Here is a 23,130-nt window from a genome sequence, read left to right on the forward strand (position 1 = left end):
AACTAATTATATATACAATGTATATACATATCTGCAAAGTAACATATCCAAGATTCTTGGAAAGTAGACACTGAGCTGAGATGTGAGAAGTGAGCTTTTTACAGTCTTATATCCATTAGCAAGTCTAACTTCTCTAGTTCTTCCATTGTAGTGATACTGAGAATGGCACAATTGGTGGGCATATTTATAATAAACGATGTTAGCCACACTGCTAAGCAGTGGGGTAGGTATTTTGCATACATTATTCACTCCCTGTTACTCACCATAATGTCATGGTGAATAAGTGCTGGAGCCAGATAGGAACTCTAGTTTCATTTCAAAACCCATGTTCTATTCATCCCCTCTACCTATGAGAGGTAATGACTGCTAAAACTTGTATTTTATTTGAAGCACTCATTTGTGTAGGAAAGACGAAGAGAGGGAATACGAACCCCCACACTGTATTTGAATATCACATCTCAAAGTGGTTCAGAATCACTGCTTCAGAGATTTCTGCTAACACCATCTGCACAGAGACACATTTTGGCTGTGCACTCTCCAATCACGGCTGCCGTTTACAGAATGGTTTATAAGAAATGCAGCATCATGGAAAACAACTTCCAAATCAAACTTACCAAGTTCTGACTTTATTTTGAGGAGATCAAATTCATGTGCATCCTAAAAAAAGAATGCATACATCTGTAAGCATATGAATTATTTAATCTTTCAGGCTGAAGTTATAAACAGACAGCTTATTCACAGGAGCTGGAGTACTTTAGAAACGCAGCCGGAGTTCATCATCTTTTGCATATGAAGTCTTCTAAATCTAACTATTTTCTTCTGCATCCAATTGCTTTTTAAAGCACTGTCCAATCATTCAAACATTTTAATGGTTCACAATTTATACCCACAGTTTTTATAATTTACGATGTATGAATTCTGCAGTTTGGTAAAAATGTGTTGGTGAGATGAGGCTCTACAGTATGTGCTTCTGGACTAGAATAAGAGATAAGGGTTCTGTGTTGTTCAAGCAGATAGCTAACTCTACACATCCTGCTTTTCATTTCATGCTGTCAATTACATTATTTAAACCTGAAGGTTTCTCTTCACTCACATCTTCTCATAAATCAAGCCTCCTTTTGATTTTCACAATGTAAAGACTTACTGTTTGTTCCATTTCTGCAACTGCTTTTCTGTGTACATGCTGCAACTTACAAGCTCACAGAGGACAAAGACCATGTCACTCACTGTGATGGCATTTAGTGTAGCACCATATATGGGGTGATTAAGAATTCATGATATTGTTACCTCTCAAAGTGAGCAAGCAGAGGTTAAGGACACCTGTCAAGGATGCTGACAAGAGAATCCTCACACAGGGAGAGGGACTGAGGTACCTTTCAATGGAAAGATTTTAAGGTATTATGAATTCAATTTAAACACAGGTAACTCCATGTATGTATCAGGTGACACCATGTTTTAGAGAGATGAATTCTCTGCCTTCATAAGGGTAAAGCCCATGGTCTCTCTGACACCTTCCAGGTACTCACTTTACTGTTCTAAGAATGTTTCTGAATAAGTGGGAAACGAGGTGGGTGAAAGAGGAGAGCATGGGCCACTCTTGGCAGAGGAGTCTGGGGTTGGGGAAGCAATATTTTCCCATTATAGTTAGTGCTCCCCTCAAGTTGAGATACTGTCATGAATCATTCAGTGTTACCCCTCCTTTCCACTGGCACCCCTGAAGGCCCTGAGGTGTCGGGAGTGTGCCATTTCTCAGGTGTGCTGGGATGAACAAAGGCGCAGAGCTCTAGCTATAACTTTCACTATGGCTCCCAGAAGGGACAGCCCAAGCTGGGAATACTCCTGAGTGTCTTCTCTCCAATCCTGAAGTAGCTGGGAGATCACACCCTGGACCTTGTCTATCAGCCACCTCTCCCCTTCCCCTCAGAGGCTTTGTCAATGACCATGTCCTCCCTTCTTGCTCTCTGATTCACCAGCACAGGAAGCGCTGAGAAGACTTGGAACTGTCCATATCTGAGGACTGTTAATCATGGCAGCACACTGGACTTTCTAGCTAGAATTAGCCTGTAAGAACCTCTAGGGTGGGAAGGATCAGTGGTATGTAAAATCCCAAACTAGCAGCTTGCTCAGCTATAGTCAACTGAACTAACTCAATTGCAGCGGGGTCCAGCTCTGCTTCGTAGACCTGGTGTGGTTCTTCCACCTTGCCTAATGCATTTTCAGGAATTGGATAATGATTGAGAAACTGAAGTATAACTAGATGTGGGAGCAATAACATCAGCTTTCTCATGTCAGAATGAAGTAAAATTTGAATGAATAAATATATCTCACCTCCATGTGGACATACAATTTCTCGACTGTTTCTGCTTGTTTTTCACAAAATAGGCAGACAGCAGAGACTGGGTGCTCTTCCCAGTCAGACCAATCACTGGGTTAAAAAGGAAAACAGAAAATGTAGAGATTCTCTTCATTAATATGGTACACTACAGTGACTTCATATTAAGTCAATCTGTTCCAACTCGGACATTTTGGTAAAGACTGTCACATCATATTATGACTTTCTGATAAAATTTTTGAAATTCAAAGCAGCACCCTGAAATTAATAACAATGGTAAACAGGCATTGCTCCATTTTTTAAAAAAAATTTGCCCCTCTTTTGAGCCACTATTTTACTATGGAGTGGGTACAACATTCCTGAGACAACTGGGTTACATTTACAAAGAAGGCATATCAAGAGATGTGATACGGCCGGCGATGCGGCTCACTAGGCTAATCCTCCGCCTTGCGGCGCTGGCACACCAGGTTCTAGTCCCAGTCGGGGCGCCGGATTCTGTCCTGGTTGCCCCTCTTCCAGGACAGCTCTCTGCTGTGGCCAGGGAGTGCAGTGGAAGATGGCCCAAGTGCTTGGGCCCTGCACCCCATGGGAGACCAGGAGAAGCACCTCGCTCCTGCCATCGGATCAGCGCGGTGTGCCGGCTGCAGTGGCCATTGGAGGGTGAACCAACGGCAAAGGAAGACCTTGCTCTCTATCTCTCTCTCTCTCACTTTCCACTCTGCCTGTCAAAAAAAAAAAAAAAAAAAAAAAAAGAGATGTGATGCCTGCTCTCATTAACCATGACCAGTAGGTGCACACACTGGGAGATGCAATGTCAGGAGCACATTTCTGTAAGATGAATTGTGTATTTAAAAAAAAAAAAGGCAAACCATATGTCTACCATGAGGGAAAAACTGATTATTTTAAATGGGTTAGTGTTAAATTTAATGATACAAAGAGAAATAAAAAAAGCATATAGGATCCCTTTTCCCACTTTGCCTTGCATTTATTATTTTTTTGAAATATGCCAATCTGCTGGCATTCCTAAGGCAGGAAAACTGCCCATAGAGAAGAGATGTGGAGATGAGGAGTTACTCACCCAAATTCAAATAGTGGAGAATTTCTCATGTCTAGTACAGATCTTATCATTGCTATAACTTTCAAGATCAGCCTGATCCAATTCACATAAGAGCTTGCCTATCAGGAAACAGGAAACAATTCCCCAGCACTATCCATCCAGGAGGGAGTCGCCAGCCCACTGGCTCCAGGTCATGGCCATTACAATTAATAACATTTTGTGTCATTAAATCTTCAACATTCACTCATATGCTACTCTAACTAGTATGTCACAAGGGTGAAGAAATATTTTTTTCCAGTCAGGAGGATTCCCTGGCTGAATCTCCATCCATCAAGGAAATGTAATAAATAAAAACTCTTCAACTTTGGGCTTTATTTCATGAAGAAAGTACTGTCTATTCAAAACCCTGGGTGGGAATAAAAAGGCCAAACAGCTTTGACTGGAAAGAGGATGAGCAGCAGAGAATCCTTTTAGTTTGAAAGGATACTTCTCAAGCTTCTAATTTCAAGAAAAGAAGCTGTGAGTGTTTTGAGTTGGTCATCACTGGGATGAACAGAACAAAACTGACTTAAATTCAAATGTGCTCTCTGCTCCAGTGATGAGTGATATGGGGGTTCAAAGATCATATAACTTCAAGGTCTAAAGACCAAATGAATAAGCAAAGCATTTTAGAATGTATTTTTTTTTTCTGGATTATATGTTATCTATGTTTTGAACTAACAGCTTTAATTTGGTTGGGCTTACAGTGTCTTTAGAGATTTTTGATGTCAAAGTTATCTTGAATTCAAGTTTCTGCCCCATTACATGAAAGGGTGCATGACTCAGAGAGATTTTCTTTCTTTTTATTCTGCCTCATCAGAATAATTGTAAGCCAAACTAAAGAACTGTCTTCCTACTCTGGAAATACTACTAATGAGTTAGCAGCAATAATAAGTCTTACTCTTCCTGATGGTCTAGGAATTCCCGATCATCTTCCAGTTGAACTTCTTCCCATGATTTTCCAAATTCCTTTGTAGGGAGATCAGAGGGATTGGAAAGTTTGGGAGAAAGAGGAGAAAGGAGAGATAAAAATAGATATGGAACTTAAAAGTGGTTTTCAAATAATACAAGTAGGATATATTAAATGTTCTCTTTCATAGATAAGGAAAGATATATCCTAAAAGGTTGAGCAGCCCTTACTGATAATGCTTGGGACCAGGTGTTTTGGATTTCAGAATATTTGCATATATATGATGAGGTATCTTGGGGGCATAATTTAAATTTCAATGTGAAGTTATGTTTCATATATACTTAGACACACAGCTTAAAGGTAATTTTATACAATATTTTTGGTATACCTGATTTTTTTTTAATTTATTTTATTTGAAAGTCAGAGTTACACATACACACAGAGGAGAGGCAGAGAGAGAGAGGTCTTCCTTCCGCTAGTTCACTCCCCAGTTGGCTGCAATGGTTGGAACTGTGCTGATCTGAAGCCAGGAGCCAGGAGCTTCCTCTGGATCTCCTACTTGGATGCAGTCTTCCACTGCTTTCCCAGGCCACAGCAGAGAGCTGGATCAGAAGTGGAGCAGCTGGGACTCTAACCCATGCCCATATGGGATGCCAGCACTGCAGGTGGTGGCTTTACCTGCTATGCTGAGTTTTGAATGAGAACTGTCACAGATGGTATTTCACACTTATGGAATTATCTTAGTGCTGAACAAGTTGGGACTATGTTTCTAGTCATGGTCCCCTAAAGTCCCTATCTGGATAGCAGCCACAGTGATCTTTCTAAAGGACGCTTCCCCGTTTGTAATACCCTCCTTGGCTTCACATCACATTATAACAATACTCAGAGTGCTTACCATGACTTGTAGGACCTCCGTGTTCTCTACGGGTCCCTCTCCATCCTTACTTCTCTTTACTTTTTTGTTTCACAAATCGCTTCAGTCAGATCAATCTTTTTGCTATACCTTGAACACAGATAGCTTACTCCTACCCAGCTACCTTCACATGGGCTGTATCCCCTGCCTGACACACTGCTCTCCCATGCTTGTACATCACTTGGTCACTTGAGTCTCTGCTTAAATGATGCCATCTCAGCCTTCCTCTGACTAGCCTAAAATCATACCCTTCACTAAATCACTTTCTTCCTCTGTCATATTGTACTTCTCTTCAAAGCATCGATGACCACCTGTGATCACTTTGTTTATCTATCTGTTTCTTATCCCATTAGAATATCTAAGGGGGCTGGTGCTGTGGCATCCTGGGCTAAGTCTCTACCTGTGGCGCTGGCATCTCATATGGGTACCAGTTGGAGATGTGGCTGCTTCTCTTCTGATCCAGCTCTCTGCTATGGCCTGGGAAAGTAGTGGAGGATGGACCAAGTGCTTGCGCCCCTGTACCCACACAGGAGACCCGGAAGAAGCTCCTGGCTCCTAGCTTTGGATAGGCCCAGCTCCAGCCATTGTAGCCATTTGGGGAGTGAACCAATGGATGGAAGCCCTTTCTCTCTCTCTCTCTCTGTAACTCTACTTCATAAATAAATAAATAAATAAATATCTTTAAAAAATATCTAAGACATGGCCTCTGTTCATTGTTCCAATTCCAGAGAATGGCACATAGGACATATTAGAAAGTAGTTTCTGAGCTGAATTTTAACTGAAAATGACATAAAAATTTGAGGCTGACAGAGATTTTACCTTAAAAGAAGGTCTTAAGGCTGCTAAATGAATTAGATGTCAATAAAACACACAGTACTGGGCTTATGTAGGTACCCAAATACCTAAGCAAATCCCTTTTATCCCTAACAGTTTAGTGGCATAGTGGAAAGGTCCACCTTTTTGGGGGATTTTATCTGGCAAGCCTAGTAATAGTTTCAGCAAAGCTTCATGGAATGATGAGCAGAAATGGTTTCTCTTGGTCTGAAAATGTCTCTATTCCATTGAGACACTTTTTCATCTCTTTTTATCTTCTAACTCCTAATCTCCCTATAAATGCCATGCAGAAGACGACAGTGTGCCAAACAGGACTGTCGGAATATTAATGGACGCCTCTAAAGCAGCTCCACAGTGGTTAAGGTCAAGCCCAACTTGACCTGCTACTAAGTATAACAATCTTTGTTGCTCCGTATCATTCTTTTGCAACTACACAACCAAAATTCATTCTTTTTCTTCAGGTAAAGGTATTAATTTAGCTAAAAACAAAGAACTTGAATACCATTATGATTTAGGGGCGAGAAAGAAAATCCATCATTCATCAACTTAATGAGAGGTTCTGAAGCTGCCATTATCTATTAGCTAAATGATGCATAAACTCAGATGTGCAGAGATCCATCACAGTGTCATCAGAGAGTGAATCTGGGCTTTCTAACATACATCCCACAGTCACCATGAAGTGTCTGGACCTCATTACAGGACTCAAGAATGGTGTTCATACTACCCACAAGATTTCTCTGAGAATTTTTAGTGATGGATTTAATCTCTCATGCTTTTCTTGGTCTGTCTGGACTTGGACTAAAGACCATGCTTTGATTGCTCCAAGATATTATTCAAGGATGGTTCATCTGTGATACTATTATTCTGAATGATATGAGAAAATGCTGTTTGTCAATGAAAGCTTTACATAAAAGCTAACAAAAAATATCAGCTGTCAGATTTCCAAACTCAAAGCACTATTTTCCAACTTTTTCAGTGCTAAGTATGACATGTAGGGATTTACCTAGGTAATACAGCACTTTACCACTCTTTTTTTTTTTACAGGCAGAGTGGACAGTGAGAGAGAGAGACAGAGAGAAAGGTCTTCCTTTTGCTGTTGGTTCACCCTCCAATGGCTGGCGCACCATGCTGATCCAAAGCCAGGAGCCAGGTGCTTCTCCTGGTCTCCCATGCGGGTGCAGGGCCCAAGGACTTGGGCCATCCTCCATTGCACTCCCAGGCCATAGCAGAGAGCTGGCCTGGAAGAGGGACAACTGGGACAGAATCCAGCGGCCCGACCAGGACTAGAACCTGGTGTGCCGGCGCTGCAAGGCGGAGGATTAACCTATTGAGCCACGGTGCCGGCCACACTTTACCACTTTCTTTGGAGGAAAATGGAACTTCATATTCACTAGTCTATTATGGAATAAGCAATCTGCATGTGACAGTGGCTCAGAACTTCTTGGAGTGCTTTGCTTTGATACAGTTAAATATATTATGTATTGCAGTAGCAAGATCCAAAGAGAAATAACAACAATCAAAACAACAAAGTACATAAGTCTTGCATTAAGACACTATGCCTGCTAATGAATCATGTCAAGAAAGCAAAGAATGCTAGGGAAACAAAGTTGGGAAGGCATGTCAGCAGAGATGTTCAGAACACCCCCTCCAGCCTCTGCATCAGATGGCTTATAAGAATAAAGAGAGCAGGAAAAAACATAGGGGAAAAATTCCTTTTATCTGGTATCCCTGCACTTTTAACACATACACACCTTATATATACTTATACAAAAAACCCATAGAGGGGTTGGCATTGTGGCATAGTAGGTTAAGCTGCAGCCTGCTATCCCAGCACTCTATATGGGTGCCAGTTTGTGTCCTGGCTGCTCTGTTTTCAAACCAACTTCCTGCTAATGTGCTTGGGAAAAGCAGTGGAAGATGGCCTAAGTGCTTGGGCCCCTGCTACCCATGTGGGAAACGTAGAAGAATCTCCTGGTTCCTGCCTTTGGATTGACCCAGCCCTGGGCGTTGTGACCATCTGGGGAGTGAACTGACGGATAGAAGGTCTTTCTCTCTGTGTCTCCCTCTCTCTCTCACTGTAATTCTGATTTTCAAATAAATCTTTTAAAATAAAACCCATTAGAAACAGAGAGACATTTTAAATGTAAACAATTTCCTTAGAACTATACCAGAATTATGAAAAATGGGTTAAGAGCTTACTTTTGTTATGTGTGGCTTTATATGCTTTACGAATAAAATGAGTTAAATCAGAGAAAGATAAAAAACCATGGCAACAATAGTTCCCTTTAGCAAAATGAAGAATTGAAACATAAGCACCTGAAGAGCATGGCTAAAGCCTGGATGACATTAAGCAGTCTGTTACTGTCTGAGGCAGGGATATCTGAAACCTGGAACTCTTGTTCGTGAAAAACAAAAACTTGATGATGCAAAGTACCTTTAAGGTATTTACAAGTTTACTTTTCAGAAACTGATTATGAACTATTAAATATGGAAATGATCTCACCCAGGAAGGAAAAAGGAAATCATTAGTTTGCTGAGTTCAGAGGAGATCCAAAAAACAGCCTCTGTGTCTGTAGGCTGCCCACCTGGGATGGCTATAAGAGTGTATCCTGCCAGGATACCTGGCTGTTCCTATCACAGCTACACTGGAGATTCAGTAAGAGCCTGAAAGGGAGGGGAGGAACTGTGAGTAGATGGTGCGATCACTGCATTTAACTGCTATAGAAGAGGTCAGAAGTTGACTTCCTGCACACCATTACGAGGTATTCAGACTGATGTGCTTTACATGTCTACCTCCCACATGAATCTCTGAATTTTTTGAGAGTAGTGACTCAAATCAGCCACCCTGTGTGTAATAGTTTTCTTTCTGTTCCAGCATTTGGTATCTGGAAGGTGCTTAAAAAATTTAGAATGTAGGAAGCCAAGGAAACGGAGGTACAGACACTGACCCTAATAAAATTCTTGCACACTTATGCTCATGTCAGCCTTTTCCCTCCGAGGAATAAAGCAGGAACTTCTCTCTCTCTCGATAACAAAGTATTGTCATTATTTATTACTTAAGTAAAATTTTAGAAGAATTTTTTCTTCATATTAATGTTTCACACTTCATATTAAACATATTTCATCTGAAATAAAACTAAAATAACGAGAGGAACTGATGGTCCTCATTTTTCTCTAACTACGCACTATTAGTACTTGGAACAGTCTTGCAAAAAAATGTTTATCTATTGATTTTCATCGACCTGGAAGGAACAACAAGAGAGAAGATAAAGGGGAGAGAGAGGGGGGAAAAGAGAGAGACAAAGAGCAAGAGAGCTCTTCTATTTGCTGTTCCACTCTCCAAATGCCCACAACAGCCAGGGCTGTGGCAAGAGCCAAGAACCTGGACTCCATCCAGGTCTCCCAAGTAGGTGGCAGGAGCCCAAGCACTTGGGATTCAGGCATCCCAAGGAGTGGCTGAACCTGCGGCTCTTCAGCACTCACCTTCTATGTATTACTATACTTTTAATTTATAATAATATTTTTTTAAATATTCATAGGATGCTATTAAGGAGCACATTGGCCCCTAAATGATTTAATATGAATATCTATGTCAAAGCTGGTCCACAGTAAGTATTCAAAGAACTGCTAGTTTAAAAAAAGGAAGAAATTTCTAGCTGTGATTCATGCTGTATCAAATCTGGGCATTCTGTGGGCAGTATTCTAGCATGCTCATCTAGAAACAGCTGGCCTTCCATCATTTCCACTTTGACAGCCACATTACTGGATGCCCAGGAAATAAAGTATCAGACCTTCCTTAAAATGCCAGTGGGATAAGTGAGCAGACGCTTTGAAGTCTCCTGTAAAAGTAAACACCTCCAGCTATACATGTTCTACTAGTCCCAAATTCTTGAATAACAGTTTCAAAGAGCCTAGGAAGGAAGAACTATTAAATGGCTCCTACAGTTTAATACAGTACCTGAATTTTTCTTAGAGCTCCCTATTGGATTGGGCTGGGACCTGAAGCTGAATTTGCCCTAGGAAATACTGACTGAGTGATTCCAAGAGGAGACTGAAGGACTCAAAGGATACCCTTTGCCATTAGCTGGTTGTAAAACATTTGTAGCAAACAATAGTCATCTCCCAGAGTCAATTTCCAAGTACATGTTAAATTTGCTTCTCAAGGAGAATTTTAACACTATATAGATTAGTTTAGAAGAAATTCCACCCCAGAGCACAGATTTTCAAAACAAGTCAGGACATGCTTTCTATGTAATAGATAAAATGGTTCATTTAATTCAACTAGCCTTCTGTGGCCAATGGATTTGGGTCTTAATTCATTCACATTGAGAAGAAAAAAAATTTAATTTCCATTTGCTTAAGCAAAGTGCCACTTAGAAAGGGAACTCTCCATCTTTCTCCCAATCCCTTTGGAGAGTTACTTAACCCTTTCTTTACACCAGTGGTTTTCCCTCCTTTGTTATATACATGAAAAATCCAGTGGTTTGGGGGCAGCTGGGTAGCACTTCCATCATTGTGTGAATCCTTCCTTCCCCACCAAGTGACAATTAGCTTCTGATGAATAATTCTTCTTACCCAAAAGGGACTGTTATCTATACCAGCCAGCAAATGGTATCAAGAGTTCTGGCCAAGGAGAGCTTTCAATGATATAAAACCCTTGGTAGAGTCACTGGTTAGTTCATCCTAATAGCCAAGCAAAGTAAAATGCCTATTAGCAAGTCTTGGTTTCCCTGTAACTGCTGTTAAAAGTAGGTTGTGTCAAGAGATTGATAAAGACATACAATTTTAAGGGAAGAACTTGGAAGAGTGAAAAGATTATCTTTAAATAATTACCAGGGGGCTGTGGCATAGTGGGTAAAGTCATCACCTGCAGTGCCAGCATCCCATATGGGCACCCATGAATCGTGGCTGTTCCACTTTTGCTCTATCTCTCTGCTAAGGCCTGGGAAAGCAGTGGAAGATGGCAGCCATTTGGGGAGAGAACCAGTAGACAGAAGATTCTCTCTCTCTCTCTCTCCACCTCTGCCTCTCTGTAATTCTCCTTTTCAAATAAAATAAATAAATCTTAAAAAAAAATTACATTGCATAGCATCTAGGACACTCAATACTTAACAAGTGTTTTTTGAATAGAACATAAAAGTCTCTGCCCTCAAGCTGAGAGATGAGACAATAAGTAGGGGATGTGTTTGCATATCCAAAAGTTCTGCTAAATCAGAGACAAATCAAATCATGCTTCATAAACTAATCATTGCTTGCATTCCTCATTTTAACATTTAACATTTGCATTAAATTCTTATTCAAATATTAGTTGGCCCTTAGGAAAATTATGTTTGTAGTATTACAATCAAGATTCAAATTATGAAAAAGAAAGCCTTACCAAATAATTGATGACATAAAATCGGTCATATTCTTTGTTCTTGGGATTGATTCTACGATGTTGCTTTTTCCTCATATGATCTTTAAGTGTATTTTTGTCCCTGAAAGTCTTCTCACAGTATAAGCACTGTAAACTAAAAGAAATACACAACACTGATAGACATGTCTGTTGGAGAGATGCAGGCATACATTAAACATGTCTGTTGTAAAGGTGCTGTGATAACCCTCTAGTAGTGAGTTTTGTATTTATTCATTTGAGATCATGCAGAACCTTCAAATGAGATATACCATATACGTTAGAATCCCTGCTCATTTTTACTTCTTGTAGGAAACATGACGTAGTTTATTTTGTAGTTTGCTAAGTTAGCCAACTTGGTGATTCAATTATAATTGTGACGAAGATAGCTGACAAGAAAGTTATTGGTGCTTTACTAATTGAATTACCTATTTTGCAAATGAAATGTAGTTATGTATAATTACAATGATGATAACCACTGACTTACCACATTTTACGTAATAATAAGTACATCCTTTGATCTACCTGGGAGCTGATTTGCATGTCTGATTTCTAGTTTCAGTACCTACTAACTGTGGGACTTGGTAAAGTTACTTGGTTTTCTTGGTTGTCATATTCTGATTTCTAGATGAAGATAGTATCCACATTTACAGAAGTTAAACATTTTTTATGTTACTTTCATATATATACACACACACACACACACATATATATATTTTTACTGGCCACATTCTGTGTGCTATGAACTATACTAGGTATTTTATTCATATAAATATATACATATACACACATATATGAATAAAATAAATGGTAGATATTATATCATTTTCATGTATCTTCTGCTCATATATTTCCATGGATAGAGAATTTATTGCACAATAAAATAGTGATTACCAGTGTTGAAAAGATTACTAACAAAATCACTTTATCATGCCAAGCCTGACAATTGATATTGCCTATAATGTCTATCCATCAGCCATGAGAACTCTGCTTTCTGGAGCCACACAGAGTAAGTCTAATCACTCCTACATGAAAACTTAAATGATGGCAATCTATTAACATTCCAATTTTGAATAACTTTTTAAATCTCTACTAAATGTCTTTCACCTATCTCTTGTGCCATGGGAATAAATATATTCTTTTATAGTAAATAATTCATGGATGATATGTGATTCCAAAAATATAACGTTGCTAATTTTGCTGGAAAGCACATGTGGGTTTATTTTATAAATGAAGCTAATTTAACAAGAGTAAAGGAACTTGTTTTAATATAGTATTGAAAGCAGAATTTGAGCTAAGAAAAAAAATCCTGATTTATATGCTTGATGGTTCTTATTTTTTAAATGACATTGCTTAAAATATTGTAGGTTGAAATATCACATTTTCCAGTATTATATTTAAACAAAGAATGATAGTTCTTAGAAGAAAAAAAATCTTGGGTTCTTTCCTAGAAAGAAAACTGGGTACCATCTTTGAAGCCCATTTTGGTGATGTAGAGAATTTCCTTTCATCTTTCAACAGGCTAAGTTCCAGTTGACAGAATATGACCTTAGGAAAATGGAGCAGCATTCTATGTAAACAGAAATGAGAACTAAAAGGCAGAAGATTGCATACATATCCTATAGCTCACATACAACTGAATAACATACAATAATTTTATAACTTATCTATTTTACCAAATATGTAAAAAATTATTGTGAAAAGTAAGGTGATTGTAATTCCAAAATAATGACAAATGGTTTCTGGTGAAATACTAATATGGAGAAGAACACAGCAAGAGTCAAAGGAATCAATAATGTTTTATTTCTTAGGTTGGGTGGTGAGTATATTCTTCATATCCTATCTTCCAAACCTTATAAATGGTATGTATATTGTTTGGCATATATGACATATTTTATTTTTAAAATTTAAAAAGAAATAAAAGGCAAAATGATCTAGATGAAGAATGTTATACAAAATGCAAATTCCTCTGACATGAGAAATTTCCATTTATTTAATTACTTCTGAATATTAAATTAATTTTTAAAAATTCATAACAGAATTAAAATAGCTTAAGGCTACATTTCATAAAGCAGCACTTACTTGTCAAGCTTTCTTTGTAATGTACACAGAAATTCACTGCAGTACACAATGTTGTCAGGCAATCCAATGTTGAAAGCATGTTCCCTGGCCATGTGGTTCAAAAGAACAGATCTAGGAAAAAATTTGCATTATTTGTCAAATGAGTTTAGGATTAGCATTTGCATAATAACTGTGTAATCAGAAGTGTAAACTAGTGTTAAACTCTGGCACAAACATTTGATGTTTGATGTGATGTTATAAAATAGGTAGATACACACACATAGTCACGTCGTACTGCAAAAGGGAGGCCAAGGTTTGTAGCATGATCTGCTATTCAACAGAGCCACACTGTACAGTATCAGGCTTTTGTCCTATAACTTATTAAATAAACAGTGCTTCTTCTATTTTTCTAATTCATCATAGGTGTGACCATTAAGTATAGGTGTCAGCTTGACTAGATTATGAAACACTAAGAAACAAACAAAAATCAACAGCCTTTGTATACACAATGCCACAGCTGAAGAAAAAGTTGTAAGATCAGTACCAGTTACAATAGGTACAAAAAAATTTAAACACCTTGGAATAAACTTAACCAAGGAGGTGAGCGATCTCTACAATGAAAAGTATAAAACGTTAAGGAAAGGAATAGAAGATACACACACACGCACACACACAAAATGGAAAAATCTCTCAAGTTTGTGGATTAGAAGAATTAATACATCAAAATGTCCATATTACTCAAAGCAATTTACAGGTTCAATGTGATCCCAATAAAAATACCAAGGACATTCTTCTGAGATCTAGAAAAAAGGATGCTAAAATTCATATGGAAATACAAGAGATCCCAAATAGCTAAAGCCATCTTTTTTCTTTTAGATTTATTTTTTAAATTAAAAGTCAAAGTTACAGAGAGGGAGAGACAGAAAGAGAGAGTGAAAGAGAGAGAGAGAGAGAGAAAAGAGAGAGAGCTTCCATTCACTGGTTCACTTTCCAAATGGGCACAACAGCCAGGACTGGGCCAGACCTAACCTGGGAACCAGGAGCTTCATCTGGGTCTCCCATGTGGGTAGCAGGGCCCCAAGGACTTGGGCCATCTTCTGCTGCTTTCCCAGGTGCATTAGCAGGGAGCTGGAACTGAAGTAGAGCAGCTGGAACTTGAATTGGTGCCCATATGGGATGGGATGCTGGGGTTGTAGGAGGCAGCTTTAAAAACTATGCCACAAAGCTGGCCCCACTAAAGCAATCTTCCTTAAAAATTTTTTTTAAGGGTTTGCTTGCTTATTTGAAAGTCAGAATTAGAGAAAGAGGGAGAGACACACAGATAGAGATCATCTATCTGCTGTTTCACTCCCCAAACATCCACAGTGATGGGAGCTGGGCCAGGCCAAAGCCAGGAGTCTGATTGTTTCAGGTCTCCCATGCAGGTACAGTGGCCCAAGCATTTGGGTCATCTTCCACTGCTTTCCCAGGTGCATTAGCAGGGAGCTGGAATTGGAAGTGGAGCAGCTTGGTCTTGAACTGGTGCCCATATGGGAAGCCAGTGTTACAGGTAGCAGCTTTGCCTGCTATGCCACAATGCCAAGCCCTGGTAAAGTGATCTTAAAGAATAAAAGCAAAGCCACAGACATCACAATACCATATTTCAAGACAAACTACAGGGCAGCTACAATCAAAACAATCTTGTACTTGCAGAAAAATGGGTATGTAGACCAATGGACCAGAATAGAAACCCCAGAAACTAATCCAAGCCTCTACAACCAACTAATCTTTGACAAATGAACTAAAATCAATCCCTGGAGAAAGGGCAGTCTCTTCAATAAATGGTGCTAGGAAAATTGGAACTACGCATGCAGAAGCATGAAACAAGACTCTTAGCTAACACCTTATACAAAAATCAATGCAAAATGGATCCAGGATTTAAATCTAGGACATGATACCATCAAATTGCTTGAATAAAATAATGAGGAAACTTTGCAAGACATTGGCATAGGCAAAGACTTCTTGGGAAACACCCCAGAAGCAATGGCAATAAAAACAAAAATAGAAAAAAATGGGATTACATTAAGCTAAGAAGCTTCCATACTGCAAAGGAAACACTCAAAAAAGTAAAGAGGCAACTGCACAAGAAGGTGGGCACCATTTTGGACATGCATAAAAGGGTACTATATAATGATTAAAGGATTAATTCTACAGGAAGATGTGACTATGTGACTATTATAAGTGTATCTACACCCAATTAGAGGGTGCCTGGCTATTTAAGAAAAACGGCTTAACAGTGGTTAGAAAGGCGGCCGTCATGTGTCAATATGCAGTATTACATTTCTGTCTCCTAAGCTCTAAAAAGGCCTTGAAAATCAGTTGCATCACAGCCACTGGAAAGGGCAGAATGGGAAAAAGTCCCATTCCTAAAAACTGTTACTATCTAACTTGTCTGGCAGGAGATGGGGCAAGTTACTGTCACAGGGTTTATCTTTATTTCAGTTCACTCAGTGAGAAAATTTTTTGCCCTGCTGGGCATTGGCTAAAAAAAAAATCAGTAACAATTTTTTGACACTGCAGTTTCCCGAGGCATTAACGAGTGGAGCACACCACAGACTAGCCAAAAAATTAAAGGAAAAATCTGTGGAATAAGGTATCTACATAAGACTTTGAAAAAATTCTGACAAGTTCCCGGGGATCCAGAAGGCCACAGAGATATGCAGGGCTGTGTATATGTCCATGAGAGACATGATAAGGCCCTAATTTCTCACCCCTGGATGGCCCGAGACTCTACACAAGCATGAAGTGGAGGCTAAAGACAGTGTCAGCTGATGAGAGTGTTGAAGGTATCACCAAACCACATATAGAGTCCACTGACAGTGGGCAGAACATATACTGGTCCAAAGCATTTAAGGAAATCTCTGCCTTATCTTCACTTGAACACTAGGCCAAACAGGACTAAGAACATACACTTAAGAAAATCAGTCCATGAAAGTCATTAGCATGCAAAGAGCAACAAAAACTCTGGTGAAGAAGAGGAATCTAACTTCCAGAGTTGCCACACAAAAAATAATACAGAGCATGAAACTATGTCCAATACATACAGGGAAAAAAAGTCAATAGAAATTACATGTAGGGGACCGCGCCGTGGCTCACTTGGTTAATTATCTGCCTGTGGCACCGGCATCCCATATGGGCGCCAGTTCTAGTCCTGGTTGCTCCTCTTCCAGTCCAGCTCTCTGCTGTGGCCTGGGAGGGCAGTGGAGGATGGCCCAAGTGCTTGCGCCCCTGCACCCGCATGGGAGACCAGGAAGAAGCACCTGGCTCCTGGCTTCGGATCGGCGCAACGCCGGCTATAGCAGCCATTTGGGGAGTGAACCAATGGAGGGAAGACCTTTCTCTCTGTTTCTCTCTCTCTCATACTGTCTTAAATTCTACCTGTCAAATAAGTAAAAAAAACAAAACAAAACAAAAATTACATCTGAGAAAGCCTGGATATTGGAGTTACTAGACAACGACAATGCTAATATTAGAAAATGTTCAAAGAATTAAAGGAAATCATATTAAGGAATTTCAGGAGGTATAAGGCAGCTTCAAAAATATTTGGAAAAATGCAATTAGAAGATAATGCAAATTTTCATAAACTTTTTGAAGTTGCTGTATGAGAATGTTGTATATATTTTTTTCTTTGTCAAGCAGACAAAGACTTGTTTTACTTCAGTGATTGATCTATGCAATCACTTGGGCAAGAGAGGGGGAGCTTTATTTCTTGGTCTATTCCTCCTTGGACAGTCTTGATGATCTCTTCCTTCTTGGCCTGGAGGGACTCTCTTGCTGTTTATGCACTTCCTTAGCTTTAGAGCTATGGGCATCAGCTGAAGATCCAGAAGTGTCTTATGGGCTTTGTCTACTTTTAGCTTGTGGGTGTGTTCATTGAGAATTCATTTTTTTTAACTTTTATTTAATGAATATAAATTTCCAAAGTACGGCTTATGGATTACAATGGCTTCCCCCCCATAACGTCCCTCCCACCCACAACCCTTCCCTTTCCCACTCCCTCTCCCATCCATTCACATGAGGATTCATTTTTGATTCTCTTTATATATAGAAGATTAGTTTAGCATACATTAAGTAAAGATTTCAACAGTTTGCTCCCACACAAACATAAAGTGAAAAATAATAGATGATTTTTTAAATGATGATGAAATCAGATCAGACCTATTGTCATGTTTAATCCCAGTGAGAGTCAAGTTGGGAATTGATAATTTTTTCTTTTTTTTTTTTTAACAGAAGATCAGTTTAGTATACATTAAGTAAAGATTTCAACAGTTTGCACCCCCATAGAAACACAAAGTGAAATATACTGTTTGAGTACTCGTTATAGCATTAAGTCTCAATGTAGAGCACATTAAGGACAGAGATCCTACATGAGGAGTAAGTGCACAGTGACTCCTGTTGTTGACTTTACAAATTGACACTCCTGTTTATGGCATCAGTAATCTCCCTATGCACCAGTCATGAATTTCCAAGACTATGGAAGCCCCTTGATTTATTTATTTATTTATTTGAAAGTCAGAGTTACACAGAGAGAGAAGGGGAGGCAGAGAGAGAGAAAGAGAGAAAGATCTTTCAACCATTGGTTCATCCCCCAGTTGGCCGAAACGGCCAGAGCTGCGCTGCTGCGAAGCAGGAGCCAGGAGTTTCATCCAAGTCTCCCATGTGGGTGCAGGGGCCCAAGGACTTGGGCCATCTTCCACTGCTTTCCCAGGCCATAGCAGAGAGCTGGATCAGAAGTGGAGCAGCCAGGACTCAAACCAGGGTCCATATGGGATCTGGCACTGCAAGCAGTGGCTTTTACCTGCTACGCCACAGAGCTGGCCTCGAGAATCCATTTGCTTTTGAGCATGTCCACATTCCCCTTCAGGTACAGGCTGTGATACACATGGAAGTCAGTCTTCTTAGATGAACGGTATCTTATGAGCAGCAGTGCAGAAGCTGCATCTTCCTCAATCAGTTTACCCTCTCTGGCATGCAAACACTGCTGCACTCTTTCACTTATTTATCCCTATATGCCTGCACTTCTGGCAGGTCAAGGTATTTTTCTGGCATCAAGCTTGGGAATAGAAAATCACAAGATTGCAGATGATTAGCCCATCTTTGATAGGCTTCTGGATCTGTTGATGGGAACTGGTACTGGAAATTTCATTGGTCTCACTAGGTTCCAACCAAACCTTTTTGTCGCAGTGGAGGACATTGGAGACAAGGCTCTCTCTCTATCTTTAAGATTTATTTTATTTATTTGAAAGGCAGAATGACAGATCAAGAAGGAGACAGAAAGAGATTTTCCATCTGGTGGTTCATTCCCCAAATGGCTGTTATGTTGGGGTTCTGCCAGGTTGAAACCATGAGCCAATTATTTCATCTGGGTTTCCCATATGGATGGCAAGGGTCTGAGTACCTGGGCCATCTTCTGCTGCCTTCTGAGATGCATTAGCAGGGAGCCAAATTGAAAGCAGAGAAATCAGGACTTGAACTGGAACTCTGATATGGGATGCCAGCATTGCAGGCAGTGACTTCATGTACTACACCACGACACTGGCCTTGACCTAGCCTCTTCTGATGTCTGAGTACATTCATGGCTGCAGCCATGGTGGTGAAGGAAAGAACTTGAGAATGTTATCAAAAAGGCAATACAAATAAAAATACAGAAATCATATATAGATAGAAAAACCTCAATACCAAGTAGAAATTGTGGAGTATAAAAGTGTAATAACTGGGGCTGGTGCTGTGGTTCAGCGGGTTAATGCCCTAGCCTGATGCGCTGGCATCCCATATAGGCGCCAGTTCTATTTCTGGCTGCTTCTCTTCTGATCCAGCTCTCTTGTATGGCCTGGGGTAGCAGTAGAAGATGGCACAAGTCCTTGGGCCCCTCCACCAGTATGGAAAACCCAGAAGAAGCTCCTGGCTCTTGGCTTCAAATTGGCGCAGCTCTGGCAGTTGTGGCCATCTGGGGAGTGAACCAGCGGATAGAAGACCTCTCTCTCTGTCTCTACCTCTCTCTGCAACTCTGCCTGTCAAATAAGTAAAATAAGTCTTTTGAAAAAAAGTGTAATAAATGAAATGAAAATTTCAGAAGGCTCAGTAAAAGATTTATACTAAAGTAAGAATCAGTGAACCTGAAGATTGGTCAACTGAAATTTCCCAGAATGAGAAAAAGAAGAAGGAATAAGGAAACATAAACAAGGACTAATTTATTTCTAATGAGATTGTCAAAAAGCAAGATGAGAATGAGACAAAGGGCAGAAAGAATATCTGAATAATGTCTGAAAACTTCCCAAATTTGATGAAAAATGCTGACCTAAACATCGAAGAAGCCTAAGAAACTCTGGGTGGAAAAATTCAAATCGAGCTATATCAAGACATAAACTGTAGACAGGCAGACAGTCTTGAAAGTATCAAGGAATAAAAAAAAAAAAACACCTCACCATACACAAGGGATCCTTAACGAGACTAACACTTGACTTATCATTAGCAATTACAAAAACTGGAAGGTGATGGGATGACATTTCAAAGTGCTGAAAGAAAAAGACTATCAACCAAGAATTCTATATTCAGCAAAGCTATTCCTCAAAAAATGGAAGAGAAAATTGAATCAAGACATTTCCAGATAGACAGAATCTCTCTGAGAAAATCTTTTATTGACAGACTTGATCAAGAAACTAAATGGAATTCTTCAGGCTAAAAGAAAGGGACACTGGACAGGAATCCAAGTCTACATAAAGAAATCAAATGCACCAGTAAAAGTAATTACAAAGGTAAATATAAAAGACATTATAAAGTATTTTTAAATAATTTTCTTCTCATATCTGATATAAAAGATAATTGCATAAGGCAGTAATTATGAAACATGTTGATGAGCTTATATTGTATAAAGGAACAATTCCTATCTCAACAATAGAAGAAAGCAGTGGGGCAGAAACAAATTATCTTGCAGCAAAGTTTATTTGTATAATTGAAATCAAGTTGTTATTAATTTGAAATAGATTACTTTCCATTAAAATGTTAACTGTAATCTCTAGGACAATCATCAAGAAAATACTTTAAAAATATGGTAAAAGAAACAAGGGAGTTACAATTTTACCTTAGAAAATACATATCTGGGGCTGATATTGTGGCACAGCAGATAAAGCCACTGCTTGCAGTGCCGGCATTCCATGTAGGTGCCAGTTCAAGTCCCAGCTACGCCTTTGCCTCTGCCTCTCTGAAATTCTACCTTTCAAATAAATAAATAAGTAAATCTTTTTTTTAAAAGAGAAAATACATGTTCAACATAAAAGATAGTAGCAATGGAGAAGAGAGGGATATTGTAGTCTAAAACTAATAGCAAAATGGTAGAAGCAATAACTGCATTAAACATAAATGGATCAAAGATTCCAATCAAAAGGTGCTGACTGATAAAATGGATAAAAAATAACCTCAGGGCTGGTATTGTGGTGCAGATATAGTGACAGCATCCAATAGAGATGTCAGTTTGAGTCTCAGCTGCTCTACTTCCAATCTGGCTCACTGCTGATGTACCTGGGAAAGCAGCAGAGGATGGCCTAAGTGCTTGGGGCCCTGCACACACATGGGAGACTTAGGGGAAGCTCCTGGCTCCTGGATTTGGCCTAGCCCAGTCCTGGACACTGCAGCCATTTGGGGAGTGATCCAGTGGGTGGAAGATCTCTCCCTTTCTCTCTCTCTCTCTCTCTCTAATTATGACTCATAAATAAATCTTAAAAAAAACCTCACTACTAAATGTTGTCTATAAGAGATATACTTTAAATTCAAAGACACAAATAAGTTGAAAGAAACAGGGCGAGGGAAAGAGTATATGCAGGATAATAAGGTATGCAGGGTAATAAGAAAGAGCTAATTTCTCTATCCTTGTCCAATATCCACCTCTTTGTCTATTATTATTTTTATGCACATATGCTGGGAGAACAGAAATGTAGTCTTCTAGCACTGCTTATATACTGCATATCTGGAATTGGGTTGTAATCTAAAACTTTTAATCTTAAGTAATGACAAGCTCATAAATAAGAAAAACTACCAAAGGAAAGGGGGCATTTTGTAAGAACTAGATGTTGCTTATCTTGCTCATTAAAAAATATTATTTACCAAGAGAACAATGGCATAATCAGTCAAGCCTGCTGAGGAGCCTCACTCAATGCTCCATGTGACCCTATTTGATAGAGTATACAAACACATCCAAGAGAAGAACAAGAGCATTATATTAGAAAACAGGATCTTATTAGGATTATATTAAAAAGTAGAAAAGCACCAATATTCTATTATGTGCAAATACTAACATAATCAGAACTTAATATCATAGACAGATACTTCTAATCATATCAACATCTACATTTTTCATGAATACTTAAATTATAGAAAACAAAAATATCATTTGTAGTTTCCCATATGTGAATACTAGGGATCTTGAATAATAACCACATCCCTCTCTACTAGGTTAGTCTTAAATCTGAAACATTTTATTCAAAGACTATCAGGGGGTGGGCACTGGGCTCAGTGGTTGAGACAAACCCTTGGATGCCTGCATCCCATATTGGACGTCCAGATCCAGCTACCTGCTAATGTGCACTGCAGGAAGGCAGCAGATGATGGTCCAAATGGTTGGGTCCCTGCCACCCATGTGGGAGATCTGGACTGGGCTTCTGGCTTTGGCCTGGCCCAGCTGTGGTTTTTAAGGGAAATCTGGGGAGTGAAACTTTGAATGAGAGATCTTTTTCCCTCCACCTTTCAAACACACACATTACTTAAAAAGAAAAAACAAATACTGTCAGTAATAATGTTTGGTAAATTTTCTGAGAGTAACATGAGTTTTCACTGATCCATAACAACTCTTAAGCCTGGTCCTCCCTGTTTTCCCCACAAAACCCTCTTAAATAAAGGACAAGGTTTGAAGCACAATTTTTAGCCCTGGCACAGTTTTTCTCCATACCACCTGATCTATTGAGAATCAAATCTTTATCATTGGTGTTTGAAACATTAATATATCAACCAAACATTTTTCTAAACTCAAATGAGTATTCTCTACTTTTCAATGTTTTCCATACAGAAACATTAGTTACTGTACTGGCTATACTTTTAAAAAAAATTTTTTTTTAAATTTTTTTAATTTTTTAACTTTTATTTAATGAATATAGATTTCCAAAGTACAGCTTATGGATTACATTGGCTTCCCCCACCCCCACTATGCTTTTTTTTTTTTTTTAAATAACTGCTTTCTTTCAAGTGGGCAGAATATGGTATTTTTCTGATCACTGTATACCAAGTCACTGAATTATTCCCAGTTCCTACAGGTTCCCACCTTATGACTTCTATTTAAGTGAATGCACATTTGTAAATATCACTGTTACAAAATAAGATATGTATCTAGTCTTTGTCTTTGGTTCCTGACACATAGCTTAAAAATCCTTTTCTTTAGCATCAGGAGTAACTTTGTAATGCTAATGAGGTTACTCATAGTGGGTCCCCAGATAGCTTCCAGATGGGGATTGGTCACTGGAAAGACCAATCACATTAGAGGGTTGAGCCACTCCAACTTTCAGAG

The 23,130-nt window shown here is 39.1% G+C and overlaps 1 protein-coding gene across 9 annotated transcripts in view; it reads right to left on the minus strand.

The window, feature by feature from the left end:
• ZNF277 (zinc finger protein 277) overlaps window positions 1-23,130 on the minus strand; it is a 148,930-nt gene that overhangs the window by 3,051 nt on the left and 122,749 nt on the right. For all 9 annotated transcript variants that reach the window (XM_089329394.1, XM_089329396.1, XM_008258389.5 and 6 more), the window contains 5 exons: window positions 13,560-13,670; window positions 11,463-11,595; window positions 4,330-4,397; window positions 2,329-2,425; window positions 615-657 (listed from right to left, as the gene is read on the minus strand). In XM_089329394.1, coding sequence (XP_089185520.1) covers window positions 615-657; window positions 2,329-2,425; window positions 4,330-4,397; window positions 11,463-11,595; window positions 13,560-13,670 — 452 coding nt within the window. The remainder of the gene's footprint in view (window positions 1-614; window positions 658-2,328; window positions 2,426-4,329; window positions 4,398-11,462; window positions 11,596-13,559; window positions 13,671-23,130) is intronic.

The sequence above is a fragment of the Oryctolagus cuniculus genome, chromosome 3, assembly GCF_051225735.1.
Source record: "Oryctolagus cuniculus isolate XC-2025 breed Fujian yellow rabbit chromosome 3, ASM5122573v1, whole genome shotgun sequence".
In the NCBI taxonomy this organism is placed as follows: domain Eukaryota; kingdom Metazoa; phylum Chordata; class Mammalia; order Lagomorpha; family Leporidae; genus Oryctolagus; species Oryctolagus cuniculus.